Source organism: Neomonachus schauinslandi, chromosome 4 (assembly GCF_002201575.2).
Source record: "Neomonachus schauinslandi chromosome 4, ASM220157v2, whole genome shotgun sequence".
Classification (NCBI taxonomy): domain Eukaryota; kingdom Metazoa; phylum Chordata; class Mammalia; order Carnivora; family Phocidae; genus Neomonachus; species Neomonachus schauinslandi.
In genome coordinates, this window is record NC_058406.1 from 109,110,584 (window position 1) to 109,132,634 (window position 22,051).

The 22,051-nt window shown below is 36.4% G+C and overlaps 1 protein-coding gene across 2 annotated transcripts in view; it reads left to right on the forward strand.

Annotated features, from left to right (window-relative positions):
* Nucleotides 1-22,051, forward strand: part of SNTG1 (syntrophin gamma 1) — a 342,258-nt gene that overhangs the window by 62,805 nt on the left and 257,402 nt on the right. For both annotated transcript variants that reach the window (XM_021688424.1, XM_021688425.1), the window contains exons 5-6: nt 508-551; nt 645-686. In XM_021688424.1, the coding sequence (XP_021544099.1) occupies nt 508-551; nt 645-686 (86 nt within the window). The remainder of the gene's footprint in view (nt 1-507; nt 552-644; nt 687-22,051) is intronic.

The window sequence follows — 22,051 nt, forward strand, 5'->3', positions numbered from 1 at the left end:
CAAATAAGGCAATTCCTGATACACATATTTTTTCAGTTCTCATATGCAGTTTAACAGCCTGTCATGAAATTTCATCTAGAGAACACCAAAGATGTAAAGCAACTGTTTCAATGACTGAAATCAGTAAGATAATCTAATGTTCAAAAAGAAAATCAGAGTTGATCCCCATAGTTGATGGATTGAATGTCTAGATAAAATTTTTTTCATAGATACCTTAATATTATAAGTACATGAGAAAATTTAGTCATCCATCCAGAAGAGTGACCAGTTTTGGGCAACTGTAAGGTCTGAAATTATAGGATTAAATGGAAATAGGTGTTCCGATGTTTGGGCAGAACCATACAATTGTTTTTGCATTCCTATTATTTGTGGATCTTTTAAGATGTTATCTGTATAAAACATTTAATGTTTTCCTTGTATCAATTTTGATTTTACTTAATTATAAAACTCTTTCATCTGTATGAAGAAAATAGTTGATGCATAATAATTGCCCTTCTTCCTTCACAGCGGAACTTTCAGGACTGCTTTTTATCGGAGATGCTATTCTACAGGTACACATTTTACCCTTATTTTCTACTTGCAATCAAAACATAAATTCAATTCACAGCACGCCAAGAGAAACCATAATTTTCTTTTCATTGCAGATAAATGGAATTAATGTGAGAAAATGCAGACATGAAGAAGTGGTGAGTTTTCTTTACTTTTTCTTAATATCATAATTTTCCCCATGTGCAAATAAGGATCTACTGCATTGCTAAACACAGTTCAATTTATTCGTTACGTAGATGTGACATTGGTCCAGTGTGCTAATCAGATTTTCAGATGATCTCTTAATTGGTGTGTGTGTGTGTGTGTGTTTCATATTAGACACAGGTCTGTGAGTACTACCCAGGATGAAATGTAATTCAAAGAAATACTTTGAGCATTGCTTGTTATGTGTTTTTTCAGTTTTTCTATTAATCTCAGCCAATCAATGTCCATGAGGTATATCTCTAGGTGAACTACATCTCTAACTCTTTGCAAATGTTTAAAATCTTATAAGCAATAGAATTTGTCTGTAAAATCTTACACAGTAGCAGAGTCAATTGGAAGAGCATATAAAGACTGTGTGTGTGTGTGTGTGTGTGTGTGAAAGAGAGAGAGACAGAGACAGAGACAGAGAGACATTAACAGGAGAGACAGAGAAAGAGAAAGAGACAAAATTTAGAGAAGTTTAATCTCAAGGCATACTGAATTAGCACTAGGCAGAATGGCCATCAATTTTTGTGTGTGTGTTGTTGTGTCCTGTGGTTTTTATTTATTTATTTATTTATTTTTGGATGTTGGTCAATATGCAGATCTGAAGCCCCAGCCTCAGATATTCTAATTCAGTCAGTGTAGGTGGGCCCAGGAATTAGGATTTTAACAATCAGCCCAAGTGGTTCTATTATAGGTGGCCTGTAAACCACACTTTGGGAGAAGCTGGAAGGTTGAAGGGCTTCTGTTGCGGACAGACATAAAACATGATACAAAAAGAATAAGACGGTGTTAGGCATTTGGGAAACATTCATCATGGTTGATTAAATAAGATTCATAGAGCCTTCACTGAATTTCTGTAGCAGCTCACATGGGAAGGGATAGAGGAGAAATTAAGTTCAAAAGTTTATGTTCAAGGGTTGTGTTTGAATGCATTGCTTCTCTGTTAAAAGCTATTTAGAGAAAACTATTCTGATGGGTTTGTGTATTTCAAACCTCAACGACGCACCTCAAGTGTTTTTGAGAAATCACCGTTCCACAAGCAGTGATGCACGGGAGGGTTCTCAATTGTGCATGCTTGGAATAACTCACCCAGTTTGTATTCATCTCTTATCTTGGTCTCCAAAGTCTTACTGGGGCCACTGTATCGCCACTCTGTGGTGAACATCCTGTAAAATATGTGTTTTGAGTCTTGAATTTACTACAAATATGTTCAGAAAAAGCAGTGTTTTTGAACGGGTTTGAGACAAATGAGAGAACAGCACAGAGCACTCTGTCCTGCCGATACAGATGCAAATGTTAAATATAGCCATGTAAGCAAAGATATTTTAACTTCAGTCTCCTCTCAAAGATACGAATTGATTTTAAACTCATTATACAGGGAGCAAAACCAAGTGCATTCTCTTTTAAAACCACATGCTGTTAGATGGAGTCGTGTTTGCAATTCGCCCTTCTGAGGCAGGCAGCATGCTTACAGGAGCTGTGCTGTAGCTTTGATTAGACAGATTAGTGCGGCATGAAAGATTGGAATGTGCTAATAATGCCACTTCCTAATGCTGTTCATTCTTTTTCAAAGAAAAGGAATTTAGGATTGTTTCACAAATTATGTGTGGCTCTTCACAGTACACTTATTTTTTTGAGAGGCTTAACCTTATCAGCTTTGAAATATAGGCACTAATATTCTTAAGTTCCACTCATTTTCTAACAGTGATTGGATGCTTTTGTCCTCATTGCTAATTACCTAAGCAAATAGACTGACTTATACCTCAGTGGGACTGAGATATTATTTAAATGTTTAAGAATGGACTTAAATAGGCAGAAAAAGGCACAAGTTCAGAGGATGTAGATGGTTTAGAATAGCATGCTGATGTACCACATTCTGTATTCCAAATCAGTGATTCACATAGAGTTCCAAACTCAGAAACAAATTGAATAGGTGTGACAGTATGTTGTGAGTGCATATAACTTTCCTTTTATTCATCTATATTACTTATTGACATTGCTAGAAATTTTGTATTTGGTCCCTGATTAGCTTCAGTCTTAGGATGCCTTCAGCAATATAGCCGTAACTTCTGTGTTGGTGTTACAAGGTTTAATCTATGTAGAAAGGGAATCCCACGGTGTCTGTTGTGGACACCCAATAAGACTGTTAAAGAATTATTTAGCCAAACGCCTAGAATTAGATCACTGAAGCACTTGTGTCTGTTTGTTTCTCATGTTACTAGCGTGGACATAAAATAAGTCAATTCCGGGCTGCACCCACACCATGCAAAGCATGAAGAAGATTGTTGAAGGAAAGAAGCTTTTGAAGTTTCCTCATTAGGAAAGTGTTGCTTGGCATGTGACATGGTGGGAAGGTAGCAGGGTACCCAGTTTAGAGGGCTTTCACACTCACAAACAACTGTCCACAAGTCCTAGCTGGACCACTTATTAACATTGTAATTTCAGGCAAATGAACTTACTTGTTCTGTCCCTCTCTGATGCATCTGTAAAAACAAACTAATAATTACCTTTATAAAGATTGAATGGGAGCAATGTATATGAAACTCCTTGCACAAATCTGGCAATTAAGAAAAATTAGGCATTATTTTATGCCATCAAATAATATTGCTTCACATGTTGGCACTCTTCTCCCTATTTATTCCCAGTGGTTACTTCTGTGTCAGTGTTGGGCAGTCTTGTTGAGATCCATGCTGGCCTCTTAGAGCTTCCCATACAGAGAGAGTCCTAATGCAGGCTGAAATTGAAGTGGGCACCCATGCCTACAGGGACAGAGCTGTTTGAAAATGAGGGTTCCTTGTTCATCATAACAAGTGTCTCTTTATTTTTGGTTAGAATGTGTTTTGTAGTCCATGAGTTATACTCCCAAGATACCAAAAGTCCCTAATGTACCAATTTTTTTTTCCCCCAAGGAAATGCAGATCTATTGTCACTGTTGATGTTAAGATTGATTCTATTTTTTTTTTCCTTACCATTGAACCCTGGACACATTAAGTCGATTGCTATCTATCTATCTATCTATCTATCTATCTATCTATCTATCATCTATCATCTATCTATCTACCTATCATCTATCATCTATCTATCTATATTTTATTAACAGGTAAACTGATCACATATCAACATCTGAGTACCATCTATACGGAATACACTAAGATGGAGTCCTTTGTAACAAGAAAGAATATACAAATAACTTTGTCTCTAACTTTATTGCTATGTGGACATCATTTCTGTAGAGTTTAATAATTAAGAGAGTGTACAAAAAATTATTAGGAAAGGCCATGTTGACTTATGGTCCTCAAAATATAACAGTGGTGATCTATTTATGTTCACTAGAAATAAAAGGAAATAAGATCTAGCTATAGCAGAAAAAAATGCATCTTGAGTCTACAATCAATATAGTTGGAAATGAGAATCTATTAGTATAATTGAAATTTCCATCTAATAAGACTTTCAAAATAGGATAACTCATCATTAGGCAAAGCAGAATGGATGGATAGAGGATTCCGGAAGTTTCCTTCTAAAATATTTCTGGTTTCATGTTTGAGATTTATGGGTTCTAAAAAAGAGATTCATTTGTTTTTTGTTTTCATGGTTTTACTGATAGAAAGCATTAGATAATTAGAAATGCAAAGAACTATCTAGTTCTGAATTTTTATTTTTAAACCAAACTCTAAAAAACTGTAATTCTTAACAAGAGCAGAATGAGTATCTCAAATTATGTAAGTTAAAATGATATATGCATGCAATAAAAACAAATTTTGAGAAAACTAATATAAAGTGTTGTTTAATAGCATTTTAATTATTATGATATGCTTAACTTAATTCAAAATTTCCATTGGAATAAAAAGAATATGGTTTTTTCTTAACTTAGATTAATCAGAAAATAACTTTAAAAATGTTATATCCTATCATTTGAAAATAAAGCATTAATTTATTTATTGGAACAGTTTAGGAGGTCTTATGAGTTACCAAGGAACATATTTAGGATGTGACTTGGGAACACACATCATTTTACATGTTGGCAAAAAAGATTAAAATGTCACAGAGTTACAAATTATGTTTTACCTAACTGCTAATAATTCTTAATTTGTTCTCAGTTTAGAAATAAGTTTTGAGGTCTAACTAATTAATACTTTCCTTAAGAATTCTAACCATAGTGAACTCTTTTTCTTTAAATTAACTATCACCAAGGAAAGCAATATATGAAATAATCACACTTTTAATATTTCCCATTGATTTTAGAAATGTTTAATGCAAAGACAAAAATATGAAAAATATTTTTTTATGCTATGTCTGATTTTGGAAAGAAATAAAATACCCAGAACTTGCCTTACCTACATACTTAGCTTTTTATTAATACTATTAGGAGTTCCTTCTTTGCTAAGCCTACAGGTCTGTCTCCTCATTAGGTATGAATATAGATAGCACAGGCCACACTTTAATTAAATGCATGCTCTTCACTCTTAGCTACTGATTCTCATCAAATCCTTATTTGCTCTCTAACATAGCTCAAAGATCCAATTTTGCAGCTTTCTTAATAATGAGACAAAACCAAGTCTGATAAACCAATTACTTAGTGGGGTCTCAGCCAATTTTTATCTAGAGGAATGGACATGGAGAATACATAGCACCAGGCACAAGGAGACCATGTCATACTAGGGGAACAAAGTGACTTGAGGTAGAAATGAACACGTTGATATTCCCTCCTTACCTCCTGCAAAGACTCTTTGCAGTCACTCCCACTCTCCAGGTTAGAATGAGGGTCATTGTGTGTTATATAGATTATCCAAATTTTCACAAAACTGACATTTTATTTTTAAAATGACTAAACTGAAAAGCAAGGAGAAGAAAATGTATGAGAATGGGAGTTTGAAGATCTAAGTTAAAAAATGTGTTACAGGGTCACCTGGGTGGCTCAGTTGGTTAGGCATCTGCCTTTGCCTCAGGTCATGATCCCGGGATCCTGGGTTCAAAACCCCTGTTGGGCTCCCTGCTCAGCGGGGAGCCTGCTTCTCCCTCTCCCTCTATTCTCTCCCCCTGCCCCATTCCTACTTGCTCTCTTTGTCACTCATATAAATAAATAAAATCTTTTTAAAAATTGTGTTACAGACACTTTTCTCATTTTTGTTGTTTGAAATGTGGAGTTTGAATGGTGGACTATTTGAAACCAGTCTTAGTATCGTTTTTAGCTAAAATGTTCAATTATTTTATTTTAAAAGAACACACACTTTGGGGTCACCTGGGTGGCTCAGTCATTGGGCGTCTGCCTTTGGCTCAGGTCATGATCCCAGGGTCCTGGGATCGAGCCCCGCGTCAGGCTCTCCGCTTGGCGGAAACCCTGCTTCTCCCTCTCCCACTCCCCCTGCTTGTGTTCCCTCTCTCGCTGTGTCTCTCTCTGTCAAATAAATAAATAAAATCTTTAAAAAAAAAAAAAGAACACACACTTTGTTAAAACTAGAACTGTGTAGCGCAAATAGTGAACTCTAGTGGATTTAACTATGGGCCTTAGTTAATAATAATGTATTGATATGGGCTTATCAGCTGTTAACAAATTCGTAGACTGGTGCAGGATCTTAATAATGAAGCATACTCTGTGAAAGAAGATGGGGAGGGAATTTTCTGCATAATTTTTCTGTAAACTTTAAAGCATTCTAAAAAAGTAAAGTCCATTAAAATTGAAAAAAAAAAGAAAAAAAAAAACACACCTTTCCATGTTCTCTTTCCTGAGTGGATATATGCCCAAATCATGGCATTTATAAGTCAGGTGTATAGAAAAATCATGTAAATTGAGAAATGATACTGAGAGCTGTCATAATTACTCAGATTAGTTTTTCTTTTGGGCACCCACAATTCCTATGGATTCAGTCTGTGTCCCAGGAGAGAGCTCATTAGGGAAAAAAACAAAACAAAATAAAACAACAACACAAAAAACCATGAAGAAAAGTTTTGGAGAAAATGCCTTTAAAATATCAGAGTGCAAGGAATGATGTCTTGCTGCCTCTAAGAAAATGTCTCTCAGAACACTCACTACCACTATGTGGTGAAGGAAGTGGTACCTGGTAGAAGCAGCCACTTGTCCAGCAGAAGCAGTAATGCTTGTCAGCATCTACCATAACTAAGAGAATTTAATAGAGGTGACTAGAGAAGAGAGAGAAAGAAAGATGGAGCACTGGACAAATGGAAAGACTAATTGGTAAACACATGGATACACAGACTCATCAGGGGATAGATGATTTGAGATTCTGCAATTTAATTCTGCAATTTAATGGGGGTTAAAAAAATAAATGAGACACATCTATCACTTTCAATGTGGGTAGTTCTTCCCAAGAAACTTCCAGAGTTCTACGTTTTGAAGTCATTCTGAGACATCTCAGGATGCTACAAGCTACTACTGAGGTAATTGGGGCAATACACATGATTCTCTGGAACAGAGATCTAGGAATCAGAAAGGGAAAAACCGAAGATCTGGTTAAAGATCCAAATATCTAGGGTCACCTGGATAGGGAATGGCTCTTTGGGTAATTTTAAGGCAGAAAGATATCCTATTATACATGTGTTTACATTTAAGAAGGTCTGGGAGCCCTAAAACAGCTGCTATGGAATTGTGCTGTAGAAACCATCATGCCTTTACTCAGTAGTTCCAATGTTGTGTATATAAACAACTAAAAAACTTCCTTCAGTTCCTAGTTTGGGATATTGAAATAGCATGCAAAAAAGCACATTTGACCCTTTTGGGATTATTTATCAAAAGACAAATCTGCTTTGGTCTGAATGGTTGTGTCTCGCCAGATTTCATATGTAGAAATTTTGATGCCAGTGTGATAACATTGGTAGGTGATTAGGTCATGTGTGTGGAGCCCTCACAAATGGGATTAGTGACCTTATAAAAGAGGCCTTACAGAGCTATCTACCCATCTCCCTCATGTGAAATATAAGAAGTCTACACCCCTCGAAAGGGCCCTCGCCTGACCATGCTGGCACACTGATATTGATCTTCCAGCCTCCAGACTGGAAGAAGTGTTTCTTGTGTTTGGAAGTTACCCAGTCTGTGGTATTTCATTATAGCTGCTGGAACAAACAAAGCCAGCTTCCTCCATGGTATATGTGCAATGTTAAGCAAGTCAGTGCAGAGATATGGAGTTAAAGGAGATGTTCTTAATTATTCCCCCTCCTGAAACTCTGTTTTATGACAATAAACAGAGTCATGGGTAAATTTTTGAAAATGGAAAGCAGATTTTCATGTCAATGGAACCGTCCTAGGTCTCAGAAAGCTGAAGCAAAAGCAGATGTCTAGCAAACATCCACATCACAAAACCCAGATAGGAATCGGAGTGAACAGGTGTTCTAGCCAAAAATAGGAGTTGAATATTTGGCTCCAGGCCCAGCAGAGGGCATAGGGGAGGTTCTGTACTACAATAAAATCAGATGAATATTCTTTTTTTAAAAATTATGTTATGCTAGTCACCATACATAACATCATTAGTTTTTGATGTAGTGTTCCATGATTAATTGTTTGCGTATAACACCCAGTGCTCCATTCAATACATGCCCTCTTTAATGCTCATCACTGGGCTAACCAATCCCCCTACCCCTCTCCCCTCTAAAACCCTCGGTTTGTTTCTCAGAGTTCATAGTCTCTTATGGTTCATCTCCCCCTCTGATTTCCCCCCGTTCATTTTTTCCTTCCTACTATCTTCTTTTTTTTTTTTTTTTAAACATATGATGTATTATTTCTTTCAGAGGTACAGGTCTGTGATTCATCAGTCTTACACAATTCACAGCACTCACCATAGCTGATACCCGCCCCAATGTCTATCAACCAGGCACACCATCCCTCCCACCCCCCACCACTCCAGCAACCCTCAGTTTGTTTCCTGATTAAGAATTCCTCATATCTGGGCACCTGGGTGGCTCAGTTGGTTAAGCGACTGCCTTCGGCTCAGGTCATGATCCTGGAGTCCCGGGATCGAGTCCCGCATCGGGCTCCCTGCTCAGCAGGGAGTCTGCTTCTCCCCCTGACCCTCCCCACTCTCATGCTCTCTCTATCTCATTCTCTCTCAAATAAATGAATAAAATCTTTAAAAAAAAAAAAGAATTCCTCATATCAGTGAGATCATATAATACTTGTCTTTCTGTGATTGACTTATTTCGCTTAGCACAATACCCTCTAGTTCCATCCACGTCGTTGCAAATGGCAAGATTTTCTTTTTGATGGCTGCATAATATTCCATTCTATGTGCATATATATATATATATATATACAAATAATATATATACCACATCTTCTTTATCCATTCATCTGTTGATGGACATCTTGGCTCTTTCCATAGTTTGGCTATTGTGGACATTACTGTTATTAACATTGGGGTGCATATACCCCTTCAGATCACTACATTTGTATCTTTGGGGTAAACACCCAGTAGTGCAATTGCTGGGTCATAGCATAGCTCTATTTTCAGCTTTTTGACGAACCTCCATACTGTTTTCCAGAGTGGCTGCACCAGCTTGCATTCCCACCAACAGTGTAGGAAGGTTCCCCTTTCTCCGCATCCCTGCCAACATTTGTCATTTCCTGACTTGTTAATATTAGCCATTCTGACTGGTGTGAGGTGGTATCTCACTGAGGTTTTGATTTGGATTTCCCTGATGCCAAGCAATACTGAACACTTTTTCATGTGTCTGTTGGCCATTTGGATGTCTTCTTTGGAAAAATGTCTGTTCGTGTCTTCTGCCCATTTCTTGATTGGATTCCTTGTTCTTTGGGTGTTGAGTTTGATGAGTTCTTTATAGATTTTGGGTACTAGCCCTTTATCTAATATGTCATTTGCAAATATCTTCTCCCATTCTGTTGGTTGTCTTTTAGTTTAGTTGACTGTTTCCTTTGCTGTGCAAAAGCTTTTTATCTTGATGAAGTCCCAATAGTTCCTTTTTGCCCTTGCTTCCTTTGCCTTTGGCGATGTTTCTAGGAAGAAGTTGCTTCGGCTGAGGTCGAAGAGGTTGCTGCCTGTGTTCTCCTTTAGGATTTTGATGGACTCCTGTCTCACATTTAGGTCTTTCAACCATTTTGAGTCTATTTTTGTGTGTGGTGTAAGGAAGTGGCCCAGTTTCATTATTCTGCATGTGGCGGTCCAATTTTCCCAACACTGTTGAAGAGACTGTCTTTTTTCCATTGAACATTCATTCCTGGTTTGTCGAAGATTAGATGACCATAGAGTTGAGGGTCCATTTCTGGGCTCTCTATTCTGTTCCATTGATCTGTGTGTCTGTTTTTGTGCCAGTACCATACTGTCTTGATGATGACAGCTTTGTAATAGAGCTGGAAGTCTGGAATTGTGATGCCACCAGCTTTGCTTTTCTTTTTCAACATTCCTCTGGCTATGCGGGGTCTTTTCTGGTTCCATACCCATGTTAGGATTATTTATTCAGTTTCTTTGAAAAAAGTGGATGGTATTTTGATGGGGATTGCATTGAATGTGTAGATTGCTCTAGGTAGAATGGACACCTTCACAATATTTGTTCTTCCAACCTATGAGCATGGAACGTTTTTCCATTTCTTTGTGTCTTCCTCAATTTCTTTCATGAGTATTTTATAGTTTTCTGAGTACAGATTCTTTGCCTCTTTGGTTAGATTTATTCCTAGGTATCTTATGGTTTTGGGTGCAATTGTAAATGGGATTGATTCCTTGATTTCTCTTTCTTCTGTCTTATTGTTGCTGTATAGAAATACAACTGATTTCTGTGCATTGATTTTATATCCCTCCATGTTCCTGAATTCCTGTATGAGTTCTAGAAGTTTTGGGGTGGAGTCTTTTGGGTTGTCCACATAAAGGATCATATCATCTGCAAAGAGTGAGATTTTGACTTCATTCCTGATTCAGGTGCCTTTTATTTCTTTTTGTTGTCTGATTGCTGTGGCTAGGACTTCTAGTACTATGTTGAATAGCAGTGGTGATAGTGGACATCCCTGCCATGTTCCTGACCTTAGGCGAAAAGCTCTCAGTTTTTCCCCATTGAGAATGATATTTGCTGTGGGTTTTTCATAGATGGCTTTTATGATATTGAGGTATGTACCCTCTATCCCTATACTCTGAAGAGTTTTCATCAAGAAAGGATGCTGTACTTTCTGAAATGCTTTTTCTGCATCTACTGAGAGGATCATATGGTTCTTGTTCTTTCTTTTATTAACGTATTATATCACATTGATTGATTTGTGGATGTTGAACCAACCTTGCAGCTCAGGGATAAATCCCACTTGGTCGTGGTGAATAATCCTTTTAATGTACTGTTGGATCCTATTGGCTAGTATTTTGGTGAGAATTTTTGCATCCATGTTCATCAGGGATATTGGTCTGTAATTTTCCTTTTTGATGGGGTCTTTGTCTGAATTTGGGATCAAGATAATTCTGGGCTCACAAAATGAGTTTGGAAGTTTTCCTTCCATTTCTATTTTTTGGAACAGTTTCAGAAGAATAGGTATTAATTCTTCTTTAAATGTTTGGTAGAATTCCCCTGGGAAGCCATCTAGCCCTGAGCTCTTCTTTGTTGGGAGATTTTTGATTACTGCTTCAATTTCCTTAGTGGTTATGGATTTGTTCAGGTTTTCTATTTCTTCCTGGTTCAGTTTTGGTAGTTGATACAGCTCTAGGAGTGCATCCATTTCTTCCACATTATCTAATTTGCTGGCATATAGTTGCTCATAGTATGTTCTGATAATTGTTTGTATTTCTTTGGTGTTGGTTGTGAGCCTTTCTCTTTCATTCATGATTTTATTTATTTGGGTCATTTCTCTTTTCTTTTTGATAAGTCTGGACAGGGGTTTATCAATTTTATTCTTTCAAAGAACCGGCTCCTAGTTTTATAGATCTGTTCTACTGTTCTTTTGTTTTCTATTTCATTGATTTCTGCTCTGATCTTTATTATTTCTCTTCTCTTGCTGGATTTAGGCTTAATTTGCTGTTCTTTCTCCAGCCCCTTTAGGTGTAGGGTTAGGTTGTGTACTTGAGACCTTTCTTGTTTCTTGAGAAAGGCTTGTATTGCTATATACTTTCCTCTTAGGACTGCCTTTGTTGTATCCCAAAGATTTGGAACAGTTGTGTTTTCATTTTCATTTCTTTCCATGAATTTTTTTAACCCTTCTTTAATTTCCTGGTTGGCCCATTCATTCTTTAGTAGGATGCTCTTTAGCCTCCATGTATTTGAGTTCTTTCCACCTTTCCTCTTGTGTTTGAGTTCTACTTTCAAAGCATTGTGGTCTGAAAATATGCAGGGAATGATCCCAATCTTTTGGTACCAGTTGAGACCTGATTTGTGACCGAGGATGTGATCTATTCTGGAGAATGTTCCATGAGTACTAGAGAAGAATGTGTATTTTGTTGCTTTGGGATGGAATGTTCTGAATATATCTGTCAAGTCCATGTGATCCATTGTGTGTCATTTAAAGCCTTTATTGCCTTGTTGATCTTTTGCTTAGATGATCTGTCCATCTCAGTGAGGGGGGGGGTGTTAAAGGCCCTACTATTATGTCTTGTTGTCGCTGTGTTTTTTTTATTTTGTTATTGATTGGCTTATATAATTGGCTGCTCCCATGTTAGGGGCATAGATATTTACAATTGCTAGATCTTCTTGTTGGATAGGCCCTTTAAATAGGATATAGTGTCCTTCCTCATCTCTTATTATAGCCTTTAGTTTAAAATCTAATTTATCTGATATAAGGACTGCCCCTCCAGCTTTCTTTCGGTTTCCATTAGCATGGTAAATAGTCTTCCACCCCCTCACTTTTTTATCTGGATGTGTCTTTGGGTCTAAAATGAGTCTCTTGCAGGCAGCATATCAATGGGTCTTGTTTTTTTTATCCAATCTGATACCCTGTGTTTTTTTGATTGGGGCATTTAGCCCATTTACCTTCAGGGTAAGTATTGAAAGATATAATTTAGTTCCATTGTATTGCCTGTAAGGTGACTGATACTGTATATTGTCTGAGTTCCTTTCTGTTCTATGTTACTTTTAAACTCTCCTTTTGCTTACAGGACCCCTTTCAGTATTTCTTGTAGGGCTGGTTTCCTGTTTGCAAATTCCTATAGCTTTTGTTTGTCCTGGAAGCTTTTTATCTCTCCTTCTATTTTCAATGACAGCCTAGCTGCATATAGTATTCTTGGCTGCATATTTTTCTCGTTTAGTGCTCTGAATATATCATGCCAGTCCTTTCTGGCCTGCCAGGTCTCTGTGGATACGTCTGTTGCCAATCTAATATTTTTACCATTGTAGGTTGCAGATCTCTTCTCCTGAGCTGCTTTCAGGATTTTCTCTTTGTCTCTGAGACTCGTAAGTTTTACTATTAGATGTTGGGGTGTTGACCTATTTTTATGGATTTTGAGGGGGGTTCTCTGTGCCTCCCGGATTTTGATGCCTGCTTCTTTCCCCAAATTAGGGAAGTTCTCTGCTATAATTTGCTCCAGTATACCTTCTGCCCCTCTCTCTCTCTTCTTCTTCTGGGATCCCAATTATTCTAATATTGTTTCATCTTATGGTGTCACTTATCTCTCGAATTCTGCCCTCGTGATCTGGTAGTTGTTTATCTCTCTTTTTCTCAGCTTCTTTATTCTCCATCATTTGATCTTCTATATCACTAATTCTGTCTTCTGCCTCATATATCCTAGCAGTTAGAGCCTCCATTTTTGATTGCACCTCATTAATGGCCTTTTTGATTTCAACTTGGTTAGATTTTAGTTATTTTAATTCTCCAGAAAGGCTTTCTCTAGTATCTTCCATGCTTTTTTCAAGCCCAGCTTGTATCTTTATAATCATCATTCTGAACTCTAGTTCCAACATCTTACTAATGTCCATATTGTTTAGGTCCCTGGCAGTCGGTACTGCCTCTTGTTCTTTTTTTTGAGGTGAGTTTTTCCATCTTGTCATTTTGTCCAGGGGAGAATAGATGAATGAGAGAACAAAATTCCAACAGGGTAACAATGACCCCAGAAAAATATACACTAAACAAATCAGAAGAGATCCAAAACTGGGGGGAAAAGAAAGGGAAAGAAAAAAAAAAGAAAAAGAAAAGAAAAGAAAAAAAATATGATCAAATATGATCCGGCTGGTGAATAGATCAGTGTCACACACTAGATTTTGGGCATATTTGGACTGTTAGAAGAAACTGTCTCTCAAAATTTTAAAGAAAGAAAAACTTATATATGTACAAAGATAAGGGTAAATATGATGAAGAGATGGAATATGCCTGTAAAGATAAAAATTATAAAAGATTTTATAAAAGGAATTGATAAGAAGTTGGTTGAAAAAAGAAAGAAGAGAAGTTTAAAAAAAGGGGGGAGAGAATATGATCAGTTAGGAGACTAGAACAAAGCCATACACTAGAGACTTAGGGTACATTTTGGTCTATTAGAAGAAGCTATCCCAAAATTTTAAAGAGAGAACAACTTATATATATACAAAAAATAAGGTTAACTACAATGAGGGGATAGAATATGACTCTAAAAATGAAAAATAAAAAAGATTTTTAAAAAAGGGATTAATAAGATGTTGGTTGAAAAAGGGAAAAAGAAAATTAAAAAAAAATAGAAAAAGAAAAAAAAAGAAAATTAAAAAAAATAACTTTGAAAGACTAAAGAATCATGGGGAAAAAAGCCATGAATTCTATGTGCTGTATTCCCTTTGTGCTGGAGTTCTGCTGTTCTCATTGATTGGTAAACTTGGTCTTGGCTGGCTGTTCTTGCTGATCTTCTGGGGGAGGGGCCTGTTGCAGTGATTCTCAAATGTCTTTGCCTGATGCAGAATTGCCCCACCCTTGCCAGGGGCTGGGCTAAGTAATTTGCTCATGTTTGCTCTTGGTAGTTTTTATTCCTTGCCAGCTTTCTGTACAGCTTCAGAGGATGAGAGTGAAAATGGCAGCCTCCCAATCTCTGCCCCAGAGGAGCTGAGAACTCGGGGCCCCACTTTTCAGTGAGACCCCAGAGAAAAGCAGTCAATCACTTCTATCTCCCTGGTCTCTGGCTGCACTCTGTGCTCACCTGGCCTGTGACCAAGAATTTCTATCTCTGGCACCTGATCCTGTTTGGAGTCTCCAAACCCAGCAGATTCCTGAGGTGCACTCCCATGCCACTCCTCCTGGGGGAGCAAGGGGAGTCGCCCCGTATCTGCTCCTTGTTGGGTCCCTCCCCTAAAAGCAGTGCCCTGACTGTGCTGCAAGTCACGGTTTATGGCAACCCCAAGCTGAGAGCCCTCTCCTGGCTCTGTCTTTGCAGCCAGGTTCCCTGCTCTGATACCTGGGAGTTTTGCCACATTCAGGCATCCCTGGTCTTTCTGTGACCCTGAGGGTGCTGAGACCACACTGTCCCAGTGAGGGTTCCACCACCTGCTTAGACACTGGAGGAACATCCCTCAGCAGAGTAGACTTCTACAAGTTCCAATTTTGTGCTCCGCTGCTCTATCACTTGCCAGAAGCGGCAGACAGAGGCCCCCTCCCCCACAGTCTATCTTCCCGAATATCGCCTCCAATTCTCTTCTCTGCATGTCTTACCTTCCAGAAAGTGGTCGCTTTCCTGTTTATAGAATTGATGCTATTCTTTTCTTTGATCTCCTGTTGAGTTTGTAGGTGTTCAGAATGGTTTGATAACTATCTAGCTAAATTCCTGGGACCAGACGAAATTTAGGTCTCCTACTCCTCCACCATCTTACTTCTCCTCCTAAAATGAGATAGATATTCTTAACAGCAAGTTTCTCTGCCTTTTCCCTTCTTTTAACTCTCAGAACACTGGCATCTAGCTGTTTTTGGTTCTTTGGTTTTTTGTTTTTGTTTTGTTTTGTTTTTTACCACTAAGAGAGTAGGTGACATTTATAGTGAAATTGATCTAAAAGGAATAATCCACAAATAATATATTTGGGCTCTTCCAGTGCAGGCTGAGTTTCCACCAGTAACTCCACAGTAGAGCCCAGTAGTGGATAAACCATGTGTCCTCTATCCAAAGCTGTCAATTTGCTTTTCAGTGTCTCACTCCTAAATATTTACAGATACGAAAGGATCACCAATATTTGAAGAAAATTGTCCACATCAAGACAACAGCTAAAGCAGAGAAAAAAAAAAAAAATTGAAGGGAAGAGACAATGCAATGGTTAAGAAAAAAAGTGGGAGGACTCAGTACTATAATGTTTTCAGAGATGTTGCAGAGACTTATTTATATACATTGTTTTAAAAACCATCATTTATGTATAAAAGGAACATGTGGAGAAAAAAAGAAGATATTTAAACTTTGATAGCAATATTGAAAAAAATTATAGAATGTAGAAGAATTACAAAAGAAAGTTGAGACAATGGTCAAAATGGAATAAAATAACAAGTAGGCAATAAGAAAGAAAAGAATATTAGAGATATTCCATTCAGGAATTCTAACAATAGAATTTTCAGAAGGAAAATACATGGAATAAAGGGATCAGCTATTATCTAAGGAATGTCACAAGAAATGTATCTAGATTTTATGTATATGTTTTCAAATATAAACAAAATGCCAAACAAAAAAAAAGAAAAAGAAAAAGAAAGCATGTCTACATATGCTATGAAGTAGCATAATACTATGTTTTTAGTTTTCATTTCCTTAATTACTAAGAATATTGAACATCTTTTTTATGTCCTTATGATATTCCTTTATATTCTTGATTAATTGGGTTACTTGATTTATCTATTTCAAAGAATTTGTTTTTTTATACATTCTGGGTGCAGGTCGAATATATAATTTGCAAATATTATTCCCGTCTTGGCTTGTCTCTTTTTTTTTTTTTTTTAAGATTTTATTTATTCATTCATGAGAGACAGAGAGACAGAGAGAGAGGCAGAGGGAGAAGCAGGCTCCCAAGGAGCAGGGAGCCTGATGCGGGACTCGATCCAGGGACTCCAGGATCATGACCTGAGCCGAAGGCAGTCGCTTAACCAACTGAGCCACCCAGGCACCCTATAGATATTTTAACTTTATCACATGATCACAGCTTTTGCTGTCTTATCTAATAATTCTAAGGATATGAAGATTTATCACTTTGTTTTCTTCTGAGGGTTTTATAGTCTTAACTGTTACACTTAAGTCTATGATCAATTTTTTAAAATTTTTGTATATGGTGTGAGATAAGATAATGTGGGTATCCAACTGCCCAGGATCATTTGCTTTGGCACTTTTGTTACAATGAATCATGCTAAATTTAAGAGCTTATTTCTAGATACTTAATTTTGTTCCATTAATCTGTGTATGCTTATGCCATCACACCATTGATTATTGTAACTTTGCAGTAAGTTTTGCAATTGAAAAATTCAAGTCCCCAAACTTTATTCTTTTCATATTTTATTTTTTTTATTTTTTTATTTTTTTATATTTGATTTTTTGAAAAACCTGATTATGTTAGAACAGTTTTAGATTGACAGAAAATTGTAAAGATAGTATTGAGTGTTGTAATATACTCTACACCCAGTTTTCCCTATTATTAATATCTTGGATTACTATACATTTCTGATGATTAATAAAACCAATATTGATATATTGTTATTGATGAATGTCTGAATAACACTCTATTCAGATTTCCTTAGTTTTTACCTAATGCCTTTTTTTTCTGTTCCCAGATCCCTTCCAGAACACACATTGCATTTAGTAGTATGTCTTCTTAGGCTCCCCTTGACTCTAATATTTTCCAGGGTTCCTTTCTTTGATAATCTTACCAGTTTTGAGGAATACTGGTGAGATATTTTGTGGAATGTACCTCAATTGGGTTTTTTTCTCATTTGTTCCTTGTGATTAGACTGGTTTATGTGTGTTGGGTAGGAAGACCATAGAGGCAAAGTGCATTCTTGTCATATCATATAAAGTGTACATACCATTAACATGACTTTATTAACACTAATATTAACTTTGATCACCTTGCTAAGATAGATTTTGTCAAGTTTCTCCACTATAAAGTTACTTTTTTGCTTTCTTTCCATACTGTGTTCTTTGGAAGGAGTATACTATACAGAGCCCACACTTAATGCAGAATATGCTTCACCTCCACAACAATGGGTTGGCTACTTACAATATTTGAAATTCCACTATGTAGGAGATTTGTCTATACACCTTAGTTTATTTGTTTATTCAATCATATTGATAGATCAGTATATACTTGTGGATATTTATTTTATATTTTGAATTAGAAGCCAATGCTACTTTATTTATTTATTTTTTTTTTGCTCAAGTGAATCTAGCATTGGCCCATGGGAGCTCTTTCAGTTGGTTTCAGTGTGGCTTTGAAATACTCCCTCAGGCTTTTTTTTTTTTTAAGATTTTATTTATTTATTTGACACAGAGAGAGTGAGAGAGAGAGAGAGCATAAGCAGGGGGAGTGGCAGGCAGGCAGAGGGAGAGGCAGGCTCTGTGCTGAGCAAGGAGCCCAATGTGGGACTCGATCCCAGGACCCCGGGATCATGACCTGAGCCGAAGGCAGATGCTTAACGACTGAGCCACCCAGGCGCCCCCCTCAGCCTTTTTTAAAAAAAAATTTTTTAGGGGGCACCTGGGTGGCTCAGTCGTTAAGCGTCTGCCTTCGGCTCAGGTCATGATCTCAGGGTCCTGGGATTAAGTCCCGCATCGGGCTCCTTGCTCGGCGGGAAGCCTGCTTCTCCCTCTCCCACTCCCACTGCTTGTGTTCCCTCTCTTGCTGTCTCTCTCTCTCTGTCAAATAATAAATAAAATCTTTAAAAATAAATAAATTTTTTTTAGCATTTCTTCCTTTTTGGCGCTAAGATATGTTTCAGGATCATCTTATATATTTCCTGCCAATCCAAAAATAGCCATTTCTCCTAGAGGTCCTGCTTCCCTTTATTAGAGAATGTATTAGAAACCAAAATCTGAATCTTAAGTGTGCTCATTGCTGCTGGAGTAAAGTACCTTCAAGATACTCTCAGCTGATGGAACAAGGAAATACATGTGGGTACAGACTTGTTCATATGCACAAATGCATTCATACACATTTCTCTATATAATTATGTATTTGTATTAAGCTGAAAATGAGTTTATATGGCTGCCTCCAACCTAATCCTTTATAATATGGATCATTCTAGCCTCCTCTCTTGCTTATCTGTAACCTCCCAACAGGTGGCTACATCATCTGCCATACATTTGGTTAAGTGTTCAAATCCAATACACATGTACAGCAGTATAAGAATTGTTAACCCATTACCCAATGGGAAAACTTTTTTAACTTGAGTAGAGTTTGTGTATAGGTTTTTGTTTTGTTTTTTGTTTGTTTTGTTTTTTTGCCTACAGTCTTATAGATTTTATTCATTTCCAAAGTTAAAGAACTCAGTACCACTATCCCAACCCCTTCAGTGAGGTTGTTTCAAACATTCATAATACAATCAGACTCTCTTGTCACGTTCTGTATTACATCATAATATCCCCCAATCTCCTAAATGATTTTTTAAAAAGATTTGTACACATTAAGGATCTCTCACTTTTTGGCTGTAAATTCTATGGGTTTTGACAAGTGCAGAGTATCATGTATCACCATTATGATACCATATAGGATAGTTTCACTTTCCCGAAGAATCCTCTTCATCTATTCCTTTCCTACTCCTGCATATGCCAGCATTATCTGGAAATGACAATTTTACTGTCTGTATAGTTTTGCCTTTACCAGAAAGTTGTATAATTGGAATCCCAGAGGATATAGCCTTTTCAGATAGGTTTGTTTCATTTAGCAATGTGCATTTATGAATAATCCATGTCTTTTCATGGCTTGATTGTTCATTTCTTTTCAAGCACTGAATAATATTCCATTGTTCATACAATGGAATAGTACACAACTGCACTACAGTTTGCTTATCCATCCACCTACTGAAGAACATCATGCTTGCTTCCATTTCTTGGTGATTATGAATAAAGCTGTTATAAATATTTGCATACAGGTTTTTGTGTGGACATAAATTTTCAAATTAATTGACAATAATTTAGGACTATAATTGCTGATTACAAAGTAAGACTATACTTAGTTTGTAAGAAGCTGCCAAACTGTCTTCCAAAAAGGTTGTGACATTTTGCACATCCATGAGTAATGAAGGAGAGTTGCCATTGTTTGATATTCTCACCACCAATTGGCATTGTCAGTTTTTTGGTTATAAACCATTTTAACAGGTGTGTAGTAGTATCTCATTATTATTTTAATTTACAGTTCCTTAATGACAAATGATGTTGAGCACTTTTTTCATAGACTTATTTGCCTTAGTATTTTCTTTGATGATATGTTTGTTTGTACAGTTTGCCCACTATTTAATTGAGTTGCAAGTTTTCTTATTGTTGAGAGTTAAGTTCTTGGTATGTATTGAAGATAGCTATTTGTATATGTTGGATACATCATCACGTATTTTTTAAAATATATGTTTTAAAAATATTTTCTTCCTGTTTGTGGTTGAGTTGCCTTTACATTTTCTTAAAAGTATATTTTTCAGAAGTTTGTCTTTTTAATAAAGTTCAGTGCATCAATTTTTTTCTCTCATGAATTGTGTTTTTGGTGTTGCATTTAAAAACTTAGCACCAAACCCAAGATCATTGGGTAATGTCCTTTACTTTCTTCTAAATATTTTATAATATTGAATTTTACATTTAGTTCTATGATTAATTTTGAATTAATCTTTATGAAAAGGATTATTTTTTGCATATGAATTTTGATTATTTCAGCACATTTGTCAAAAAACTATGAATTTCCATTGTATTGTCTTTACTCCTTTGTTGATCAGTTGACCGTACTTGTGTGAGGCTATTTCTGGTCTTTTTATTCTCTTCTGTTAATCAATATGTGTGTTCTTTTGCCAATAGCATGCTGCCTTGATTATTGCAGCTTTATAGTTTAATTCTTGAAATCAGGAAGAGCATGCCCACTAACTTTGTTCTTCTTCCTCAGTATTTTGTTGGCTCTTCAAAGTCTTGTTTATCCCTATAAACTTTAGAATTACCTTTATTTTTTTGTTTGTATTTAAATTCCAGTGAGTTAACATACAGTGTAATATTAGTTTCAGGTATACAATATAGTGATTCAACAATTCCATACAACACTCGGTGGTCATCACAAGTTCACTCCTTAATTCCCATCACCTATTAACCCATCCCCCTGCCCCCCCTCCCCTCTGGTAACCATCAGTTTGTTCTCTATAGCTAAGAGTCTATTTCTTGGTTTGCCTCTCTCTCTTTCTCTTTCTTTCTTTTTTTTTTTCTTTTGCTCATTTGTTTTATTTCTTAAATTCCACATATGAGTTAAATCATAAGGTATTTGTCTTTCTCTAACTGACTTATTTTTCTTAGCATAATACTCCCTAGCTCCATCCATGTCATTTCAAATGGCAAAATTTCATTATTTTCATGGCTGAGTAATATTCCAGTGTGTGTGTGTGTGTGTGTGTGTGTCTACACTCACGCACATGTGTGTACCACATCTTCCTTATCCATTCATCAGTCGATGGACACTTGGGCTGTTTCCATAATTTGGCTGTTGTAAGTAATGCTGCAATAAACATCGGGATGCATGTATCCCTGTGACATAGTATTTTTGTATTCTTTGGGTAAATACTTAGTAGTGTAATTGCTAGATTATAGGGTAGTTCTATTTTTAACTTTTTGAGGACCTAGCATTGTGGTCAGAAAAGGTGCACAGTATGATTTCAATCTTTTTGTATTTGTTGAAGCCTGTTTTATCATTTAATATATAATTTATTCTGGAAAATGTTCCATGCACCCTTGAAAAGAATGTGTATTCTACTGTGAGGATGGAATATTCTAAATATATCTGTTGAGTCCAGATATCTACAAAATAGCTTTTAGGATTTTGATGGTGGCTACATTAAATTGATCACTTTAGGAAAATCAAAGTCTAAACAATATTGAATCTTATAATCCATGAACATAAATTATTTTGTTTTTATTCTATCTTTAGGGTTTTGTAGTTTTGCACATATAAATCCTACATATATATATTGTTAGATTTGACAAAGAAATTCACTTTTGTATATTAAATGTCCATTTTTCTCCATTGTTTTATTTCTTTATTAGGTTCAGGAATTGGTTGTTGTTACTGTTGATTTTGGTAGATTCTCTGAGATTTTCTACACAGATAATTTCTTGAATAAAGGTGGCTTTGTTTCCTTCCTTCAATCTATGTAACCTTTATTTCTTTTTTTTGTCATATTGCACTAGCTTAGACTTTCAATTTTATTTGAATAGACATTGTGGAGAAAAGAAGCCTTGCCTTGTTTCTGGTCTCAATGGGAAGGATTCCAGTTTCTAACCATTAAATATGA